The 21,913-nt window shown below is 40.9% G+C and overlaps 1 protein-coding gene across 2 annotated transcripts in view; it reads right to left on the reverse strand.

The window, feature by feature from the left end:
- The window catches only part of Myo1f (myosin IF), an 81,433-nt gene that overhangs the window by 11,085 nt on the left and 48,435 nt on the right, over nt 1–21,913 (reverse strand). For both annotated transcript variants that reach the window (XM_045148926.1, XM_045148927.1), the window contains exons 17-22: nt 21,681–21,787; nt 20,877–20,975; nt 20,645–20,789; nt 3,452–3,566; nt 3,180–3,349; nt 2,251–2,396 (exon numbers count right to left, since the gene is read on the reverse strand). In XM_045148926.1, the coding sequence (XP_045004861.1) occupies nt 2,251–2,396; nt 3,180–3,349; nt 3,452–3,566; nt 20,645–20,789; nt 20,877–20,975; nt 21,681–21,787 (782 nt within the window). The remainder of the gene's footprint in view (nt 1–2,250; nt 2,397–3,179; nt 3,350–3,451; nt 3,567–20,644; nt 20,790–20,876; nt 20,976–21,680; nt 21,788–21,913) is intronic.

Genomic DNA, 21,913 nt, shown 5'->3' on the forward strand with positions numbered 1-21,913 from the left:
CTGAAGATGCCATATGCTTTTGGCACGTTGGAATCCAGAGGAGAGCCAGTCCCCAGACAAGTAGCCCATCAATTACTGGAAGGTGCTACATTAGCTACTGGGGGAAAGTGGCCAACATCTGTCCTAGCAACTCAAAGTCTAAGTAACTCAGAAGCAAACAACCTGATGTGATGTTCACACAAGTGCAATAGTGGCACACAGCCATGGTGGGTAACCACCTGCTCTTGGATTGGCTAATAGATCTTCTCAGTGGGAAGGAACCCATATGTGGAACTAGGAAACAAGTCAGAATCATATTCAGATAATGATTCTGCTTTCCAATGTCAAGTTCCCATTAACCTTAGGCTATAAGAGGGTGTACACCCTTTAAATTAATAATGGTTATCCCATTTAACCAGTGCTGACTTCACTCTCTGTTGGGGAATCTGCTTCTTTTTTCAGATGGGAGCTGGACCTGAGGAGATAAATGACCCAGTGCACTCCAAATGAGCAAGAGTGCTGCTTTCTTAGTGAATATGATATCAGCATGAGGGTGATGCAGATAGACAATTTGGACACTCAACACCTACCAAACCAGAGATCCAGAGGCTCCTAAGTGTCCATTATGAAGTAGACTTAAAATGCTCCCAACATGGCTCAGGGAATTTTGCAGAAGGTGTGGTGGAAAGACTGTTAAAGCCTCAAGTTGGGACATTTTGCACAGAGACAATACCACTCTCACCCTCATATGCATGACCCACAATCCCCATGGGTTGACCTGCATCCCTAACAAGGAAAGCCTATTCAGAAAAGGGGAAGGGAGGAGGGAAAATGTGGTACCAACATGTGATGTTTACATAATAAATATGCCCATATCTAATAAAAATATTTTTAAAAGGTTAAGGAGGGCTGGAGAGATGGCTTAGCAGTTAAGCACTTGTGAAGCCTAAGGACCCTGGTTTGAGGCTCGATTCCCCAGGACCCACATTAGCCAGATGCACAAGGGGACACACATGTCTGGAGTTCGTTTGCAGTGACTGGAGGCCTTGGTGTGCCCATTCTCTCTCTCTCTCTGCCACTTTCAAATAAATAAAAAAATAAACAAAATATTGAAAAAAAAGTTAAGGAGAAGGGACTAGAGAGGTGTTTGCTTGCAAGGCCTGATGGCCCAGGTTCAATTCCCAGCCACCCACATAAAGCTAGTCTGGTATTTGCATGCAGTGGTAAAAGAATATTGTGGTGGTATTTATGCGCACATGCATACACAGATGCATCTAATTTTTTGTTTATTGGCTTGAGAGAGAGAGGGAGAGAGAGAAAGAGAGAGAGAGAGAGAGAAAATGGGTGCACCAGGCCTCTAGCCACTGCAAATTCCAGATGCAGTGGCACTTTGTGCATCTGGCTTACGTGGGTCCTGGGGAATCAAACTTGGTTCCTTTGGCTTTGCAGGCAAGCACCTTGACCACTAATCCATCTCACCAGCCCACAAATACTTTTATTTTATTTATTTATTTTGGTTTGTCGAGGTAAAAATACACAAATACATTTTTATGTAAAAAATAAAAATAAGATGAACCTGGCACGGTGGCACATGCCTTTAATCCCAGCACTAAAAGGAGGCAGAGGTAGAAGGATCACCAGAAGTTTGAGGCCACCCTGAGACTATATAGTGAATTCTAGTCAGCCTGGGTTAGAGTGAGACCCTACCATGAAAAAAAAAAGGAAAGGAAGGAAGGGGGACAGACAGAACTTTATGTTAGAAACACATAAAGATCATGTTGGTGCTGGGGAGATAGCTCAGTGGGTAAAGTACTTGCATTGCAACCATTAGGACCTGAATTTGATTCCTAACACACATATAAAAATGCCAGGCACAGCAGCACAGGCCTGTAATCACAGAAATGTGGAGGTGGAAACAGGAGGATTTCTGGAGCTTACTGACCAGCCAATGTAGCCTATTTGTTAAGACCCAGGCCAATGAGAGACCCTGTCTCAAAAAAACAGATGAAGGTAAACACATGAGATTGCCTTCTGGCCTCCACATGCACATGTGCATCTACACACATATACACCTGTACATGTATGAACACACATCCACAGATGCACACACTGCAAACTAACTAAACAGGTAAATGAACAAAGATCATGAGGCTACAGGTATATCAGCTGGTAAGACTATTCAGGCTAATGTGGTGCAACAACTACTAGCACAGCTCAGGATCACAAGGGACAGGTGAGGGTGACTTGGGAGAGATAGGGGCCTGGCCTCACCTGAGAGACACCCCTCGCAGGGCCTGGATCTCCAGCTTCTTCTTCAAGACTTCACAAACCTGGCCCTTCTCAGGTCCCTTCTTCACTTTCTCTCGCCCAATCACATACACACACTTGGGGGTCAGGATCAAGTCCCGTTTGATAGGCTGTGGGGATGGCAGGGCCAGAGTCTATGACTGGAGTTCAGGACATGGACAGCCTTAGCCCATGAAGATCAACCTAGGTACCAGGATTGGGTCAGGTGACTTGAGCAGGTCAGGTGACTTGGAGGTCCCTCCAGGGTAAGGTATGTGAATTATTAAGTTATACATGAGAAACAGAAGGAATAAAAGAAAGGGCCTGCCTGATGGAAGGGTGTTGTCTGGGTCCAGTGGTGACAGCACCTTTGGTGATGGTGTATGGATCACCTGGCCACATATACTTGTCCTAAGCACATGAATGTGATGTATGGTCAGGTGGAGATACTTGAGCCTGGTAAAGATGTCTGGGTGATTATAAAGATGAGATCTAAGACTGGTGGGATATATAGGCAATGTGAGAATGTCCACTCAGGTAAATATAAACAGGGGCTTCTGAAGTGGAGGCAGGGCAAGTTTCTGGGCTTGGTGACAATGTTGGGGACCTGTGTGGTATGGTATGAGTCAAGTAAGTTGGATCTGGTGTGCCTTTGGTAAGAGATGTATGGAGGTCATACATATACCTGTAAATAAGGGTGTATGGGCTATGAGGGTGTGATGATGGACATGTGTATCTACTATTATAGAGTGTATACCAGTGGACTGACCTGTCTGGGCCCATTGAAGGTATGCCTGAGATGAGAGATGTATAGAGTCTAGGTATATTTACCTGTGGACAGATGTGTCTGGACCCCATTGGCATGTTTCAGCTAGGGAGACAATCTCAGCTGGGAACACCTGTCCCTGCCTTACCTTGAAGCGGCGGTCATACTTGGTAACTGAGTCTGCAAAGTCCACACGCTCCCTCTTGGCCAGGAACTGCCTCAGCTCAGGCCGCTCCTCCAGCCCCAGGTAATCCCCGACAAAGTTCCGATTGATGCTATTCCGCCTGCGTTCCTTCTTGTTCAGTAGGATGTTGGAAGCTGTAAAGACGTGTATGTGTGGGGGTGGTAGTGGTGAGGGTCATGGCCTCTCTCCTTCATCCCCCAGTCCTCAGGCACAGCCTCCTATCTGAGGCGCCTCACCTTCTTCTCGCATCTCCTCGTACTTCCGGACTGCTATATGCCGCCGCCAGGCTTTTTGTATGGTTCGGGCAAAGCCATCGAACTTACGCTCTCGCATCTCTTCCAGGAGGAAAAGCTGGGCAGGAGGGAGGGTTGGTGGGTCCTAGCATCTCCCCAGGAGTTGGGGTCTGAGATCTTTGGATGCACCTCACCACATATTTCTGCTCATCCCCCCCTCCCTCATATACTTAAAACATTGTGGTCAAAAACATTTTTTCCCCCAAGGCAGGGTCTCACTCTAACCCAAGCTGGCTTTGAACTCATTGTATAGTTCCAGGCTGGTCTTGAACTCATGGTGACCCTCCTACCTCTGCCTCCCTAGTGCTGGGATTAAAGGCATACTCCAGTATGCCTGACTCAAAATGTTTTGTTTGTTTGTTTGTTTTTTGAGGTAGGGTCTCACTCTAGCTCAGGCTGACCTGGAATTCACTATGCAGTCTCAGGCTAGCCTTGAACTCATGGAGATCCTCCTACCTCTGCCTCCCTACTGCTAGGATTAAAGGCATGCCCCACCACGTGCAGCTAAAATGTGTGTGTATGTGTGTGTGTGTGTTTAATTGCTACAGCTAGAAGCCCCTTAATGTAAGTAACACTGTGTGCTCAGTTGTAAACAGGGACATCCAAACTATCCCCTGTAAAGCTCAGAGAACATCATGAAAGAGGGTGAGGAAAGGATGTAAGAGCTGGAGGATGGGGAGGAATACATGGCCATTACACTTATGAACTCACAAGAACTGTAGTTACCTGCACAAGATCTGAGCCCGTCAATGTTTTATGATGGAGGTATGGTAATGGGGAGTTATTTAGAGTTAATGGTTACTGGGGGAGAGGTAGCCATGTTCTTCAGTGGTGTAGCCAGTGGTAAATCGCCCACAATCCAGTAAATAAACCCATTCATGTGCATATAAGTAATTCCAATTTATCTCAGTGGGTCACAAAAAAAGACATGAAAGTAGAAAGAGGCTGAGTTGCAAATGAGTAGGTGTTTAGTGGAAGTGTGAGGAGGACAAGAGGGTAATGGGGATGATCAAAACACATTATATACTTGTATGAAATTGTCAAATATAAAAGGGGGAAAAAAAACAGGTGTGGCAGCACACGCCTTTAATCCCAGCACTCGGGAGGCTGAGGTAGAAGGATCGCAATGAATCTGAGGCCAGCCTGAGACTACCTAGTGAATTCCAGGTCAGCTTGGGCCAGCGGGAGACCCTACCTTGAAAAACAAACAACAAACAAACAAACAAACAACAACAACAAAAAACAGGAAAAAAAGAAGTACCTCCACAATTGAGGCTTGTACCCCTGTGCATTAAATGGTAACTGGGGTTTGTTTTGCTAGCTTCAAATATCAGTTCTGCCATATACTTGCTACCTTTTGATAGCAATGGCATGCTATCACGGTTGCTCACACTGTGAAGGAAGCCACTGTACATCAAGTATATCTCAGTTTCAGAGATGGTAGGAATGGAGCCATTGTGCATCTTAGAAAGCTAATAAAATAAATCTAAAATCTACTGTGCAGGACTGTGATGTAAATGTGTGGATGTGCAGTGTACAATCTAAATAGCTACCATGCAGGGAACTCCTGAAAGGAAATTTTTGCAAAAAGCACAGTGGCACATACCTATCATCTTAGCTCTTCAGGAGTCTGGGGCAGGAGTATTTCAAGTTTGAGGTTAGCTTGGACAAGTTAATATAACCTCACTTAATAAGTAATGAGAAGGGCTGAAGATGTGGCTTAGTAGTTAAAGCACTTGCCTGCAAAGCCAAAGGATCCAGATTCAATTTCCCAGGACCCACATAAGCCAGATGCACAAGGTGGCACATGGGTCTGAAGTTTGTTTGCATCTGTTGTAGGTCCTGGCATGCCCATTTTTTCTCTCTCGGTCTTGTTCTCTTTCTCTCAAATAAACAAATATAAATCAATAAAAAAAAAAAAAAAGAAGTAATGAGGTTGGGAACCTTGGGAAAGTACATGCAGGCATGAGAACTCGAGCTTGAGTCCCAGAACTCACAAGAAAACCCAAGCATGGTGGTACCTGTCTGCATTCTCAGTGCTGGAAGACAGAGACAGGCAGATTGCTGGGGTTTGTTGGCTAGCCAGTCTAGCCTACTTAAACTTCAAGCCCATGAGAGATCCCACTTAAAAGAAAAATAAAGGGAGAGGGGGCGACTTCCATGTAAGATGGGGGCCTGTAGTCACACTAAAGCAGCCTGGGCGGGGGGCAATAAATAGATAAGTAGTAAAACAGCAAAATACACCCTTTCTACTGAAAAGTGGGGGTGTAAAAGGAATTATCAATCTCAGCAGAGAAGAGGAAGGGCCCAGAGTTTCTAGCAAGCAAGAAACCAGCCAGAATTGGCTTCTGCTGTAGTGCTAGTCTGCTTGGCTCTATAGGAGCCACAGGAGAAGCCAGATGAAGGGATTTCCCACTCACACCAGCCTCCTGGGAAAGCCAATAAACCTGAAGAGGAATGTAGCAAAGACCAGCTGAGCAGGTCATGAGGAAGAAGATCACAGGGACCAGCTACACAGCTCCAGTACAACTTCAGGCACCCTTTACAGCCTCCCCTCCCCCAACTGCCAGCACCACTGGAGACCTGGGAAGGGAACTCAGCTACACAGCACCCAGCACAGGCAATCAGAACAGTGAACCTAGCTAGCCCAGACAAGCCCATAGTGCAGTAAGACGGATCCAAGAGGACACACAGCATAGGTGAGACTGAAGCCATCCCAAAAGGTAATAGGACCTACTTGCACCAGTTCACTACCTGCCCCAAAGCTTGATATATAGGCCTGCATTGAAAGTGCTAATCACACTTTCCTTGTCAGGGCAGGTTGTATGTTAGATTTGATTGATGATTGGCTTTGCCATTCTTAAATAAGTTGTATTTTGGGGTTGTCCTTTGTTGCTTCCTGATTTATAGTGCCTTTGCCTTCTTATTCATCTTTCCTTCTTGGCAGCAGAGTCTTAGTCAGCTCCAGGCTGACCTGGAACCATTAATAGACCAGAAATCTCAGCCTCCCAGTTGACAGGATTAAGGGCATGGGGCAACACACACTCTTAGGGACTTTTTTGTTAGATTATCTGTTGCTTTAATATACACTCTTACATAAATACTCCTTGCTGGTTTTGATTGAATGTGTATATTGTCAGTTGAATTTTATAATTTGCCTGTATCTTGCTCCACCCAGCCTACTAGAATACTTTCATAGCAGACAAACCCAACACTTAGGGTCACTTCTGGTGGTACTCTGGGAGTACATATAAGAGCCACACATAGCACTTTAAGCTTGTACCCTGAAGACATATAACATTAGATTTATACATCTAAGAAAACAGTGAATAATTAGAAAACCCAAGCATCAAATTAACCCAAAATGCAAAAATCTCTTCATTTTAATATGAGAAACACAAAATGTCAGATAATATAATTCCACCAAAAATTATAAATCCATAAAAAATGACCTCCAGTGAGACTGATTTAGATGAAATGCCTGACAAAGATTTCAAAAGAATGATTTTACCTATATCCAAAGAAACCAAAGGAATCAAAGAAGAAGAAAAAAGAATTCCTGAAGAGATGCCAAGAAAACACAGGAAACCAATTTAATGAAATAAGGAGGTGAGGAGCTGATGGTTTAGTGGTTAAGTGGTTAAGGCATTTGCCTGCAAAGCCAAAGGATTCCAGTTTGATTCTCCAGGACCCATGTAAGCCAGATGCATCTGGAGTTTGTTTGCAGTGGCTGGAGGCCCTGGCATGTTCTCTCTCTCTCAAATAAATAAAATATTTTTTAAAAAAAGAAATTAGGAGGTCAATACAGGACATGAGTAAGAAATAGAAATAATGAAGAAAAACCAATCAAAAATACTAGAAATGGAAAACTCTATAGAAAGTCTCACCAATAGAATGGATGAAGGAGAGAACAGAATATCTAAACTAGAAGAACAGATGGCAGATCTAATACAGTCCAACAAAGAGAAAGATGAACTAATAGGAAAGTATGAATGGGAATTTCAAGAAATTCAGGGCAGGGCTGGAGAGATGGTTTAGAGGTGAAGGCGCTTGCCTGCAAGGCCAAAGGACCCAGGTTTGACACTCCAGGACCCACATAAACCAGATGCACAAGGTAGCACATGCATCTGGAGTTTGTTTGCAGCAGCTGGAGGCCCTGGCATGCCCATTCATTCTCTCTCTCTCTCTCTCTCTCTCTCTCTCTCTTTCTCTCTTTCTTGCTTGCTTGCTCAAATAAATAAATTAAAATAAAACATTTCTTAAAAAAGAAATTCAGGACACTATGAAGAGATCAAACATAAGAATTTAGAGTATAGTAGAAGAAGAATTTCACTCCAAAGGCATAGCAGGTATTTTGAACAAAATCATAAAGAAACTCTCCCCCAAATAGGGAAAGAGATGCCTATACAAATATAGGAAGCTGTTAGAACACCAACCAGACAAAACCAGGAAAGAACCTCTCCTTGCTATATTATAATTAAACTACTAAAAAACAAACCAAAGAAAATATACTGAAAGCATTAGACAGAAACTTCAAGTCACAAATAAAGCCAAGCCCATCAGGATCACAGCAGATTACTCAATACAAACTTTAAAAGCCAGAAGAGCTTGAAATGATATATTCCAAGTTCTGAAAGATAACAACTGTCAACCAAGATTACTTTATCCAATAAAGCTATCCATCAAAATTGATGGAGAAATAAGGCCATTTCACAACAAAAACAGGCTAAAGTATGACCACTAAGCCAGCTCAACAGAAAATACATGAAGGAATCCTTCACACTGAAGAGAAAGAAAAGCACACACATGGGAAAACAAGGAAAAATAAACCATATTCAAATAATAGTTAACACAAGAGAGTAAAGAAAAAGCAGGAAACACTACAAAATAAGAGGAATGTCAAGAATAAGTACACACCTTTCAATAATAACTGTTAATATCAATGGCTTCAATGCCCCAACCAGAAAATACAGGCTTACGGAGTGGATTAACATGCAGGATCCTCCAGTTTGTTGCCTCCAAGAAACTCACCTCTCCATAAAAAAACAGACAATATCTTAGGGTGAAATGATGGAAAATGGTATTTCAAGCAAACGGGCATAGAAAAAACAAGCATGTGTTGCTATACTAATATCTGACAGGATAGACTTCCACCCAACATTAGTTAGGGAAGATAGAGAAGGTCACTTTATATTGATTGAAGGAACAATTCAGCAAGAAGACATTATAATTCTAAACATATATGCACATAACATGGTTGCTCCCAGTTTCATAAACAAACACCATTAGAATTAATGTCACAGATAACACCAAACATAATTGTAGTTGGTTACTCCATTATCACACTTGCATTAATTGACAGATCATCTTGGCAAAAAATAAACAGCAAAACATCGGATTAAATGACAGAAAACAAACAGTACTATTACATAGCCACAGAACATTCATTCCAAATGCCGCAGAATACACAGTCTCTTCAGTAGCACGTGGAGCATTCTCTAAAATAGACTGTATATTAGGACACAAACAAATCTTAACAAATACAGGAAAACTGAAATAATTCCTTGTACCTTGTCTGATCACAATGGGATTAAACTACAAATCAATAACAAGAAAAACTATAGAGTATACACAAAACCATGGAAACTAAACAGTACACTACCAAATGATGAATGGGTCATGGAGGAAATAAAAAAGGAAATCAAAACATTCATAGAATCAAATGATAATGATAACACAACATACCCAAATCTCTGGGATACAATGAAGGCAGTCCTAAAGTAGAAATATATTGCTTTAAGTGCCTATATTAAGAAATTAGAATGCTGGAGAGAATATATTGAAAGAAATTAGAATGGCTTAGCGATTAAGGCACTTGCCTGCAAAGCCAAAGTACCCAAGTTCAACTCCCCAAGACCCACATAAGCCAGATGCACCTGGAGTTTGTTTGAAGTGGCTAGAGTCCATGGCACACCCATCCTCTGTGTGTGTGTCTCTTTCTCTTTCTCTTCCTCTTTCTCTTTCAAATAAATAAATAAAAATAACTTACAAAAATAAATTAGAAAGATCACAAGTAATCAACTTAGTGCTTCACCTTAAGGCCTTGGATAAAGAAGAACAAGGCAAACCAAAAATCAGTAGATGGGAAGAAATAAAGATTAGGGCAGGAATTAATGAAACAGAAACAAACAAATAAACAAAAAAAAAATCCAAAGAATCAATGAAACAAAGAGTTGGTTCTTCGCGAGGATAAACAAGATTGACAAACCCTTAGCAAATCTGACCAAAAGGAAGAGAAAAGAGACACAAATTAATAAAATTAGAGACGAAAAAGTGCCATTACAACAGATACCAAATAAATTCAGAAAATCATAAGGACATGCTTTAAGAACATATACTCCACTGAGGTTGAAAATATGAAATAAATGGATGATTTCTTTGATTGTATGACCTACCAAAATTAAATCAAGATGAGATTAACCACTTGAATAGACCTATAGCAAGTATGGAGATGCAAGCAGTTATAAAAAAAATCTCCCAGTCCCACGTAAGCCAGATGCACATGCTGGCACATGTGTCTAGAGTTTGTTTGTAATGGCTAGAGGCCCTGGTGCACCCATTCTCTCTCTTCCCCTCATTCTGTCTCAAATAAATAAATAAATCTTAAAAGAAAATCTCCCAACTAAAAAAAAATCCAGGCCCAGCTAATGAATTTTACCAAACCTTCATGGAAGAACTAGCATCAATGCTTCTCAAACTTTTCTATAAAATAGAAAAGGAAGGAATTCTACTAAACTCCTTCTATGAATCCAGCATCACCCGGATGCTCAAAGTACACAAAGACAGAAAAAAAAAAAAAAAAAAAAAAAGAACATTACAGACCAATCTTCCTCATGGACATAGATGCAAAAATTCTCAACAAAATATTGGCAAACAGAATCCAAGAATATTTCAAAAAAGATCATTTACCCTAACCAAGTAGGTTTATTCCAGAAATGGTCCAGCATATGCCAATTGATAAGTGGAATACATTATAAAAATGGACTGAAGGACAAAAGTCACATGATCATCTCAATAGATGCAGAAAAGGCATTTGGCAAAATCCAGCATCCCTTCATGATAAAAGTACTACAGAAACTGAGAATAGAAGGAACATATCAATATAATAAAAGCTATTTATGACAAACCTACAGCCAACATAATACTAAATGGGGAAAACCTTGAAGTTTTTCTACTAAATTCAGGAACAAGACAAGTGTGTCCACTGTCCCCATTTTTATTTAATATAGTACTGGAAGTCTTAGCTATTGCAATAAGGCAAGAGACACACATGAAAGGGATACAAATTGGAAAGGAAGAGATCAAATTATCATTATTTGCAGATGATATGATTCTATACATAAAGGACCCTAAAGACTCTACCAGCAAACTGTTACAGCTGATAAGCACTTAGCAACATAGCAGGATACAAAATAAACACACAGAAAATCAGTAGTTTTCCTATGTACTAACAACAAATGTACAGAGGATGAAATCAGGTAATCTCTCCCATTCATAATTGCCTCAAAAAAAAAAAAATAAATAAAGTACCTTGGAATAAACTTAACAAAGGAAGTGAAGGATCTCTACAATAAGAACTTCAAAACACTCAAGCAAGAAATAGAGGAAAACACTAGGAAATGGAAAGACATCCCATGTTCTTGGATTGGAAGAATCAATATGGTGAAAATGGCAATCTTACCAAAAGCAATCTACACATTTAATGCAATCCCCATTAAAATTCCAATGGTATTCTTCACAGAAAAAAAAAAATCCTAAAATTGGAGCAAAAAAACCTCGAATAGCCAAATGATTTGAGCAACAAAAATAAGGCTGGTGGTACCACCATACCGGATTTTAAGATATAATACAAAGCCATAGTAACAAAAACAGCATAGTATTGGCACAAAGACAGACATGTATATCAATGGAACAGAATAGAGGACCCAGATGTTAATCCAGGCAGCTACAGCCAGCTGATTTTTTGACAAAAATGCCAAAAATATTCATTGGAGAAAAGACAGCCTCTTCAACAAGTGGTTCTGGGAAAACTGGATATCTATATGCAGAAAGATGAAAATAGATCCTTGTCTTTCGGCATGCACAAGAATCAAATCCAAGTGGATCAGGGACCTTAATATCAGACCTGAAACTCTGAAATTGCTAGAGGAAAAGGTAGGGGAAACCCTTCAGCATACTGGCATAGGTAATGACTTTCTCAATGCAACCCCAATTGCTCAGAAAATAAAATCATTAACTACTGGGATCTCATGAAATCACAAAGCTTTTGTACGGCAAAGACACTGTGAATAGAGCAAAGAGATGACCTACAGAATGGGAGAAAATCTTTGCCAGTTATACATCTGATAGAGTATTAATATCCAGAATATACAAAGGACTAAAAAACCAGAACAATAAGAAATCAAACAACCCAATCAAAAAATGGGCTATGGAACTAAACAGAGAGTTCTCACTGGAAGAAATACATATGCATATAAACATCTAAAAAAGTGTCCTACATCCTTAGCCATCAGGAAAATGAAAATTAAAACTACCTTGAGATTCCTTCTTTCTCCTGTCACAATGGCTACCATTAAGAAAACAAATGACAATAAAAGTTGGCAAGAATGTGGTAAAAGGAGAACCCTTCTGCATTGTTGATAGGAATGTAGTCTGGTCTAGCCATTGCGGAAATCAGTATGGAGGTTCTTGAAACATCTAATAATAGATTTGCCATATGATCCAGCTATAACACTCCTAGGCATATATATCCTAATGACTCTTCTCACTACCTTAGAAATATTTGCACAACCATGTTTATTGCTGCTCTATTCACAATAGCTGGGAAATGGAAGGAGCCTAGATGTCCCTCAATAGATAAGTGGATAATAAAGATGTGATGCATTTACACAATGGAGTTCTATTCAGCAGTAAAGAAAAATTAAATTATGAAATTTGCAGGGAAATGGATGGATCTGGAAAGGATTATACTAAGTGAAGTAACCCAGGCCCAGAAAGCCAAACATCACAAGTTCTCTGTCATATGTGGATACTAGCTACAAATGTTTAGACTTGTGTGTCAGCTGGAACCAAAAGTTGGTAGCAGAGGCCAGTAAGCTGGAAAAAGGCTATAAGGGAGGGAGGAGAGGGCAGGAATTAAGGGGATGGTATTGTATATATGTAAGTAGAAGAATAGATTTCAGGGGGTGGAATGGCCTAAGTGAGGCCAGGGGAAGAGATTAAAAGCAGGGTGGGGGGAAGATCAATCAAAATTCAAGATATTCTGAATAAGACAAAAAGCCTACTTTTTTGGATAATGGCACATCTAGAAGCCATAAGTTGCTACCAAAAAGTTTTCAGTGCCAGGGATGGGATACTTTCCAGTGAGTTTCTTGGCTAGGGAGGTCTCTGTTTCCTCCAAAACAGTACAGGCTATTGCCAAGGCCTCCCCCCATTTTTTTCCATGAGTAACAGATGATAAGACCCTATTGCTAAAAACTTCATATGCCTGGGCAGCAAGGTCACTGAGAAATCAAGCTGGTGCTGAGCTTAAAACCTTTCTCCCTGTACAAGAGCCAACTGAAAACTGGAAAAAGCTGCACTGCATGGAACCCTATAGGAGGCAGAAGTCATCAGCAGTGAAAACAGTGGACACTGGAAGCTTCAAGTTTGGCTAGATAGGCCAAATGACTGAACGGGTGAAATAGTGGCATGTCTGTTCTGGGGGAAGCCATCTGCTCTCTAATTGGACTGGAGGCCCTCTCTATGGGAGGGAGTACATGCCTGGTACTGAAAACCTAATCAAAAGCCTATAGCAGGGGAGGTCATGAGCTTTATGGTTATAAAGCCTGCTCTTGTCTGGCTAAATGCATATATTTTTCTCACCAAACTGCCCTGAAAGCACTAAACTTAATGTTTATATTCATATATTAATGCTACTCTCACTTTTGGTTAGGGAAGCTTCTCTTTTTCAGATGGCAGTGAGTACTGGGATGACTCAAAAGGTCACATAGAAGAAGTGACAGAGGAGTGTCCAGCACTGAAACATCTCTATCATACCTCCCAAAGCTCAGGATACATTGTGGAAGAGGTTACAGAGAGAATGTAAGAGCCAAAGGAAGGTTACCACTCCTTACAATGCAACTGTCCAGACAGAACTTGGCCTCGATATCCATGACCTCACAGTGCCTAGCAATACTTTCACAAGACCCTCATAATAGGAGAAAAAGAAGATGATATCAAAATGAAAGAGAGACTAATGGAGAGAGGGTGGGGATATGATGGAGAGTAGAGTTGTGAAGGTGAAAGTGGGGGGGGGAGGGAATTATCATGGTTTATTACCTGACACTTAAAGAAGTTGTCAATAGTTGCCGGGCATGGTGGCGCACGCCTTTAATCCCAGCACTCGGGAGGCAGAGGTAGGAGGATCACCATGAGTTCAAGGCCACCCTGAGAACACAGAGTGGATTCCAGGTCAGCCTGGGCTAGAGTGAGACCCTACCTCAAAAAAACCAAAAAAAAAAAAAAAAAAAAGAAGTTGTCAATAAATTTTTTTTAAAAAGGACATAAATTGGAAAAGAAAAGATCATTATCATTATTTGCAGATGATATGATTCTATACACAAAGGACCCTAAAGACTCTACAAACAAACTGTTAGAGCTAATAAACACTTATAGCAATGTAACAGGATACAAAATAAACACACAGAAATCAGTAGCCTTTCTATATGCTAACAACAAACATGCTGAGGATGAAATCAAGGAATCTTTCCCTTTCACAATTATCTCCAAAAAAAATTAATAAAGTACCTTGGAATAAACCTAACCAAGGAAGTGAAAGATCTCTACAATTAAAACCTTAAAAATACTCAAGACGGAATTTGCAGAAGACACTAGGAAATGGAAAGACATCCCATGATCTTGGATTGGAAAAATCAGTATTGTGAAAACGGCAATCTTACCAAAGGCAATCTATACATTGAATGCAATCTCCATCAAAATTCCAATGGCATTCTTCATGGAAATAGGAAAAACAATCCTAAAATTCATTTGGAAGCACAAAATAACTTGAATATCCCAAACAATTTTGAGCAATAAAAATAAAGCTAGTGGTATCACCATACTTGATTTTCAGCTATACTACAGAGCTATAGTAACAAAAATAGCATGGTACCAGCACAAAGACAGACATGTAGATCAACAGAACAGAATGGAGGACTCAGATGTTAATCCAGGCAGGCACAGTCATCTGATTTTTGACAAAAATATTTGAAAAGAAAAGATAGCCTCTTTAACAAATGATGCTGGGAAAATTAAATATCTATATGTAGAAGGATGAAAATAGATCCTTATCTTTCTCCATCCACAAGAATCAAGTCCAAATGGATCAATGACCTTAATATCAGACCTGAAACTCTGAAACTGCTAAAGGAAAAAATAGGGGAAACTCTTTAGCATATTTGCATAGACAATGGCTTTCTAAATACAACCCCAGTTGCTCAGGAAATAAAACCACTAATCCACCACTGGGATCTCTTGAAATTACAAAACTTTTGCCACCTATACTTCTGACAGAAGATTAATATCCAAGGTGTACAGAGAACTCAAAACAATTAACAAATAACAAATAACAAATTAAATAACAAATCAACCCAATTAAAAATGCATTATAGAACTGAATGGAGATTTCTCAAAAGAAGAAATACATATGACATATAAATATCTAAAAAAGTGTTCTACATCCTTAACCATCAGGGAAATGCAAATTAAAACTACTTTGAGATTACATCTCACTCCTGTGATAATGGCTACCATCAAGAAAACAAATGAGGGCTGGTTAAGGGGCTTGCCTGTGAAGCCTAAGACCTAGGCTTAATTTAGCAAAAGCAACATAAGCTAGCTGCACATGATGGCACATGTATCTGGAGTTTGTTTACAGTGGCTAGAGGCCCTGGTTTGCCCATTTTTTTTCTCTCTCTCTCTCTAGTAAAAATAAATTTTTTTTAAAATATTTTTTTGTTCATTTTTATTTATTTATTTATTTGAGAGCAACAGACACAGAGAGAAAGACAGATAGAGGGAGAGAGAATGGGCGCGCCAGGGCTTCCAGCCACTGCAAACAAACTCCAGACGTGTGCGCCCCCTTGTGCATCTGGCTAACGTGGGACCTGGGGAACCGAGCCTCGAACTGGGGTCCTTAGGCTTCACAGGCAGGCGCTTAACCGCTAAGCCATCTCTCCAGCCCTAAAATATTTTTAAAAAGAAAACAAATAAAAGTAAATCCTGGTGAGGATGCAAATAAAGAGGAACCCTTCTGTACTGTTGGTGGGAATGTAAACTGGTATAGCCATTGTGAAAATCAATGTGGAGGTTCCTGAGACAGCTAAAAATAGATTTTCCATGTGACACAGCTTTACCATTCTTAGGCATATATACTAAGGACTAATCTCAGCACCTTAGAGATACTTACTCAGCCATGTTTATTGATAAGAATAGAGATTCACAATAGCTAAGAAATGGAACCAGCCTAGATGTCCATCAACTGATGAGTGGGTAATGAAGAATGTGGTATATTTATAAAATGGTGTTCTATTCAGTGGTAAGTAAAAATGACATTGTGAAAGTTGCAGGGAAATTGATGCCTCTGGAAAGGATTATGCTAAGTGAGGTAACCCAGGCCCAAAAAACCAAATGTCGCACGTTCTCTTTCATATGTGAATCCTAGCTACAAATGTTTAGATTTGTATGTGAGTTGGAGTAAAAATCAGTAGCAGAGGCCAGTAAGCTAGAAAGGGGATATAAGGGAGGGAGGAGGAGGGTAATTAGGGGATGGTACTATATGTAAGTAGATGAACAGATTATTGGGTGTGGAATTACTTAAGTGAGGCCAGAGGAATTGATTGAGTAAAGGAAAGGTGGGAGGAAGGTTAATCAAAATTCAAGATGTTATGAGTAACCTACTTTTTCAGATAATGGCACACTCAGAAGCCATAGATTGTTACTAGAAAAATTTCAGTTCAATAGATGGTATACCTTCCAGGGAGTTGTTGGCCAGGTAGGTTCCTAATGTCCCAAAACATTATGGGTCATTACCGAGGCTCTTGGTTTCCCACCAGAAACAGATGGTAAGACCCTATTCCTGAAGACCCCACATGTGTTGGCTACAAGGTCACTGAGAAATCAAGCTAGAGCTGAACTGAAAACCTCCTCCCTGTGGGCTAGCTGATAGAAAGCTGGAAAAAGCTATGCTGTATGCAGACCTATGGGAGAGAACATGAGAACAATGGATACTGGAAACCTCGAGTTTAGCCAGTCAAGCCAAATGACCAACCAGGTACATAGTGGCATGTCTGTGGGAGAATTCAACCACTTTCTAATTGTACTGGAGACCTGCTCCATGGGAGGGAATAAATGCCTGGTACTGAAAACCTAATCAAAAGCCTATGGCAGAAGTGGTCATGAGTTCTAGGAGTGTAACAGTCATTCTTATCTGGTTAAATGCATATATTATGCTTACCAAACTGCCCTATGAGCACTTTTCTTAATGTTCATATCCATATATTAATGCTACTCTCACTTTTGGTTAGAGAAGCATCTCTTTTCAATGGCAGTGAAAACTGGGATGACCCAAAAGGCAACATAGTGCTGAGAAGAAGTAACAGAAGAGTATTTTGCACTGAAACATCTCTATCATACCTTTCAAGGCACAGGGTCCATTGTGGAATAGGTAGTGGAAAGAATGTCAGAGCCAAAGGGAGGGTAGGACTGCTTACAATACAATCTTCCAAACACAAAATTGCCTGTATATCCATGACCTCATAGTACCTAGCAGTAAACTTCACAAGACCCTCATATTAGGAGGAAAAGATGATGACATCAAAACCAAAGAGAGACTAATAGAGAGAGGAAGGGGATGTGACAGAGTGGAGTTGTGAAGGGAAAGTCAGGGAAGGAAGGCAATTATCATGGCTTTTGTCTATAATTATGGATGCTGTCAATAATTTTTTTTATAGAATAAGGGGGTAACAGCATCTAAGGAACAACACCCAAAGTTGTCCTCTAGCCTCCACATGATGAATACACTCACACAGCACATGTTGAAAAAATATTTTTAAAAAGGAGATATAAGGGCTGAAGAGATGGCTTAGTGGTTAAGGATCTTGCCTGAGAAGCCTAAGGACCCAGGTTTGATTCCCCAGGACTCAGTAAAGGCAGTTACAAAATTTGGCACATATGTCTGGAATTCTTTCTCAGTTGCTTAAGGCCCCGGAATACCCATTCTCTCTCTCTTTCTCATATAAATAAATAAAATATTTTAAAAAGGGATGTAATTTAGTGGCAGAGCATTTTTCTAATATATGCAAGTTCTTGGGTTGAAGAGTCTAGCCCACAGGTGGATTAGAATAAACTGTATTAGGGTAAATCAAGAGGAAAACACTGTTTAAATGCCCATTCACTTGGAAAAAACAAAGGTATACATATCAAGTAGCAGAGTTGGCTGAATATTAAAATATTGTAGCTAGGAAGCTGGCGTGTTAGCACATGCCTATAATCCCAACACTTGGGAGGTTGAGACAGGAGAACTGTAAATTTGAGACTTGGCTACAGAGTGAGTTTCAAGCCAGTAATAAAAAATGATATAGGAGTGGGGAGATGGCTTAGTAGTTAAAAGCACTTGCAGTGCAAGCTTGATGACCAGAATTTGGGTCCCCAGAAACATGCAAAGCCAGACACAATAATGCCTCTGTCTGCCATCCCTGTGTGCCTACAGACAAGATGGGAAGTGGAGTCAGGACAATCCTGGTAGCTTGTGGACCAGCTAGCAACAATCAAGTGAGAGCCTGTTTCAAACAAAGTGGGAGGTGAAGATTGATACTCTGACCTCAGTATATACACCGTGGCACATGCGCACGCACGCACGCACGCACACACTGCAATACTTGCCAAAGAATAGAACAATGGATTGGAATAAGACAGTTGTCTGAGAAACATTCAAATTCAAGTACAAATTTTGATATAAAAGGTAAAGTGCCATTAGTAGTGACAGAAAATATTACTGAAAATGAAACTGAACGTAATCAGCACTTCATCCACAGGGACTTGTCAGATACATATATATTACATGCTAAGAACCCTGCAGACAGGACTTGCTATATAGCTCATGCCATGCTGACCTTGAACTCTCAATCCTCCTGTCTTGGGAAGAATCCTTCCTAGGCTTTCGCTAACTTTTGGTGGTGAAACTTCTTGGCTTAGATCTGTCACTGCAATTTCTGCCTCCATCTGACATGGCCTTCTTCCCCTTAGATCTGTGCATCCAATTTTCCCTCTTAAAGTAGGTATGGTGGCAAATGTCTATAATCCCAGCCTTGGGAGGTAGAGACAAGAATCCAAGGAATTCCTAATCCTGGGGCTCACTTGGATTCTTAGGAATCCAAGGCCAGCTAAGTACCAAGTTCAAAACCAGTTTGGGCTAGTAAAACCCTGTCTCCTGCACTTTTTTGTTACATACATACATACATACATACATACATACATACATACATATATATATATATATATATATATATATATATATATATATATATAAATTTTAATAAATATTAAGGCACTTGTCTACAAAGCCAAGGGACCCAGGTTGGATGACCCACATGAGCCAGATGCATAAGGTGGCACATCCATCTGGAGTTTGTTTGGTACATCTGTTCTCTCTCTCTCCCTAATAAATAAATAAAAATAAAATTAAAAATACTTTAAAAAGTTTAATAGAAAAAACTTAAACAAAACAAAACAAAACCAGGGCTTGAGAAATGGCTTAGCAGTTAGGGTGTCTGCCTGCAAAGCTTAAGGACCTAGGTTTGATTCCCTAGTACTCATGTAAGCCAGAAGCTCAAGGTGGTGCATGTGTCTGGAGTTAATTTGCAGTGGCTGGAGGCCCTGTCAAGCTCATTCTCTCTGTCACTATCTGCTTCTCTCTTTCTCAAATAATAAATACATAAGTAAATAAATACATAAGTAAATAAATACTTTAAAAAGACTTAAAAAACAAACAACCCAAAACAAACAAACCAAAAAGTCACCCCTGCAACAAACTCCAAAACCAAGGGCTGGGGTGATGGCTGTCAGTCAAGTGTTTGCCACACAAGCATGAGGACTTGAATTCACATCTCCAGCACCTGTGTAAAATGCTGGGCATAGTTATATGCACCCATAGTGTCAGTGCTGGAGACAGGAGGATCCTGGGGGCTTGCTGGATAGCTTGTCTGACTAACTCAGTGAGCCCCAGTTTCAGTGACAGATCCTGTCTCAAAAACTAAAGTGGAGAAGAATAAAAGAAGACACCTGTCATTGACTGGCAACCACTTATATGTCCACATGCATACAAACTTGTACACCACACATACACATGCAAAAATATCAATTTAGATGCATCCAAAAATAAATCTATTGTTTGGTAAGAAAGGTTCCAAGTCCATTAAATGAACTTAATTCCTTGATCAACTTTTAAAATTTTTTAAAAAATTTATGTGCAAGCAAAAAGAGAGAGATGGTGGGAGGAAGCTAGATAGAGAGAAAGTGGGTACAACAGGGCCTCTAGCCATTGCAAACAAACTCCAGATGCATGCATCACTTTGTGCATTTGGCTTTACATGGGTACTGGGGTATTGAAGCCAGGTGTCAGGTTTTATAAGCACGCACCTTTAAGTACTAAGCAATCTTCCCCCAACCTTTATCAATGTTTTTTGCTTTGTTTTTTTGAGGTAGGGTCTTACTCTAGATGAGTCTGACCTAGAACTCACTTTGTAGCCCCAGACTGGATTCACACTCATGGAGATCCTACCACCTCAGCCTCCTGAGTACTGGGATTAAATAAAGCACAGCTCCTTGATCAATTTTTGTATAGCATAATTTTTCTACATTTTCCCATTTTTATTTTTGCCCCTTTATCCCACTGTATATATGTGTTTTTCCTTTTACTCTCCCCACTTCCTTATGGGGAAATTGAGACTTGAAGAGTTGAGGAAGCCTGTCAAAGTGCCATGATGTTGCGAAGGACATAAGGTCCTCTCTTTCTCCCTCCTCCTCATACATACTTACTGACTCTGGGTTCTTAACAAAGACCTTAGTGCTCCCCATCTGATACTGGTCCGGCTCCATGTTGACAGCTTGAAGCAGGTGCTGTACACCCTCACGTTCATCTCCATGCCATCGTGGCCATGTCTCAGGGGTCAGAATAGCATATCTGAAGGAAGGAGGCACAAGGGAGCATTTGGATGGCAGGCCATCCTAACAAAAGGATCGGTCAAGGTGGAGGGCTTGGATACCTCACCTCTGCAGGAATTTGGAGAACTGGCGACGGTAGGCAAAGCCTGCTCTGCGCACCCGGATGTTCTCTCTCAGTCCCAGGTATTCCACTTGGTGCTTCACCCTGTGGGGAGGGGCCTAAGTTCCTGAGAGTGGGGCCTGCAATAGGCAGACTAGGGCAGGAAGGGTGGTCCTGGATTTGTGCTGGGCACATTTTATCATCTATCTATCGATCAATCTATCTTCATCATCTATTCTCATCTATCTATCATCTCTAGCTATCTGTCATCTATCTATGTTCTATCTACTTGTCATTTATCTGTCTATCGTCTGTGTATTTAGAGCCAGGGTCTCACTTTGTTAGCTCCCACTGGCCTCAAACTCATGATCCTCCTGCCCCCCTGTGAGCTAAGATTCCAGCTGTGTCCTTTGCACCTAATTTGGGATAGTTCAGAGGGTGAGTTTTGAGGCCTGGGCAGGGGAGCTTAGCCTGGAAATCAAATTTTGGACTGGGACCTGGAAAGAGGCTCTAAGTTCATCCTGGTGCTTGCTCCTGGGATCACTTCTGGAGTTAAGGTATGGGGAACTGGGTGTGTCTGTTAAGTCTCTGTCTTATCCCACAGTCATTTTGGTGCTACTTTTGGAATTGGAGATGTCTTGGTTGGTTCTATTTGCAGTTCTGGAGCCCTGGGAGCTTTAAAAATTATCTTAAGGTCCAGCCTGGGATGGCCCTAAAGTTAAGGCTCAGTCTGTGGATCAAATGGCATAGGTTGGTCCAAGCAGTGGCTGGACCTGGCTGGGGGTGGGGGTGGGGTGGGTGGGATGTCACCTGCTCTCCTCCCAGTCTCGTGGTCTCTTTGTCTCATTGGGCTTGATGCAGCGGATGTAGTGGGGTGTGCACTTCTTTAGTGTAGCCACCAGGTCGTTGGCTTGTTTCTGAGCAGAAGGAAAGGCATGGGTGAGAAGGCCATGTAGATGGCTCTTCTTGGGAAGGAAGGGAAGAAAAGGAAGGAAGGAAAAGAAGGAAAGGATGGAGAGAAGGAAAAGGAAGCCAAATAACTA

Source organism: Jaculus jaculus, chromosome 5, assembly GCF_020740685.1.
Source record: "Jaculus jaculus isolate mJacJac1 chromosome 5, mJacJac1.mat.Y.cur, whole genome shotgun sequence".
Classification (NCBI taxonomy): domain Eukaryota; kingdom Metazoa; phylum Chordata; class Mammalia; order Rodentia; family Dipodidae; genus Jaculus; species Jaculus jaculus.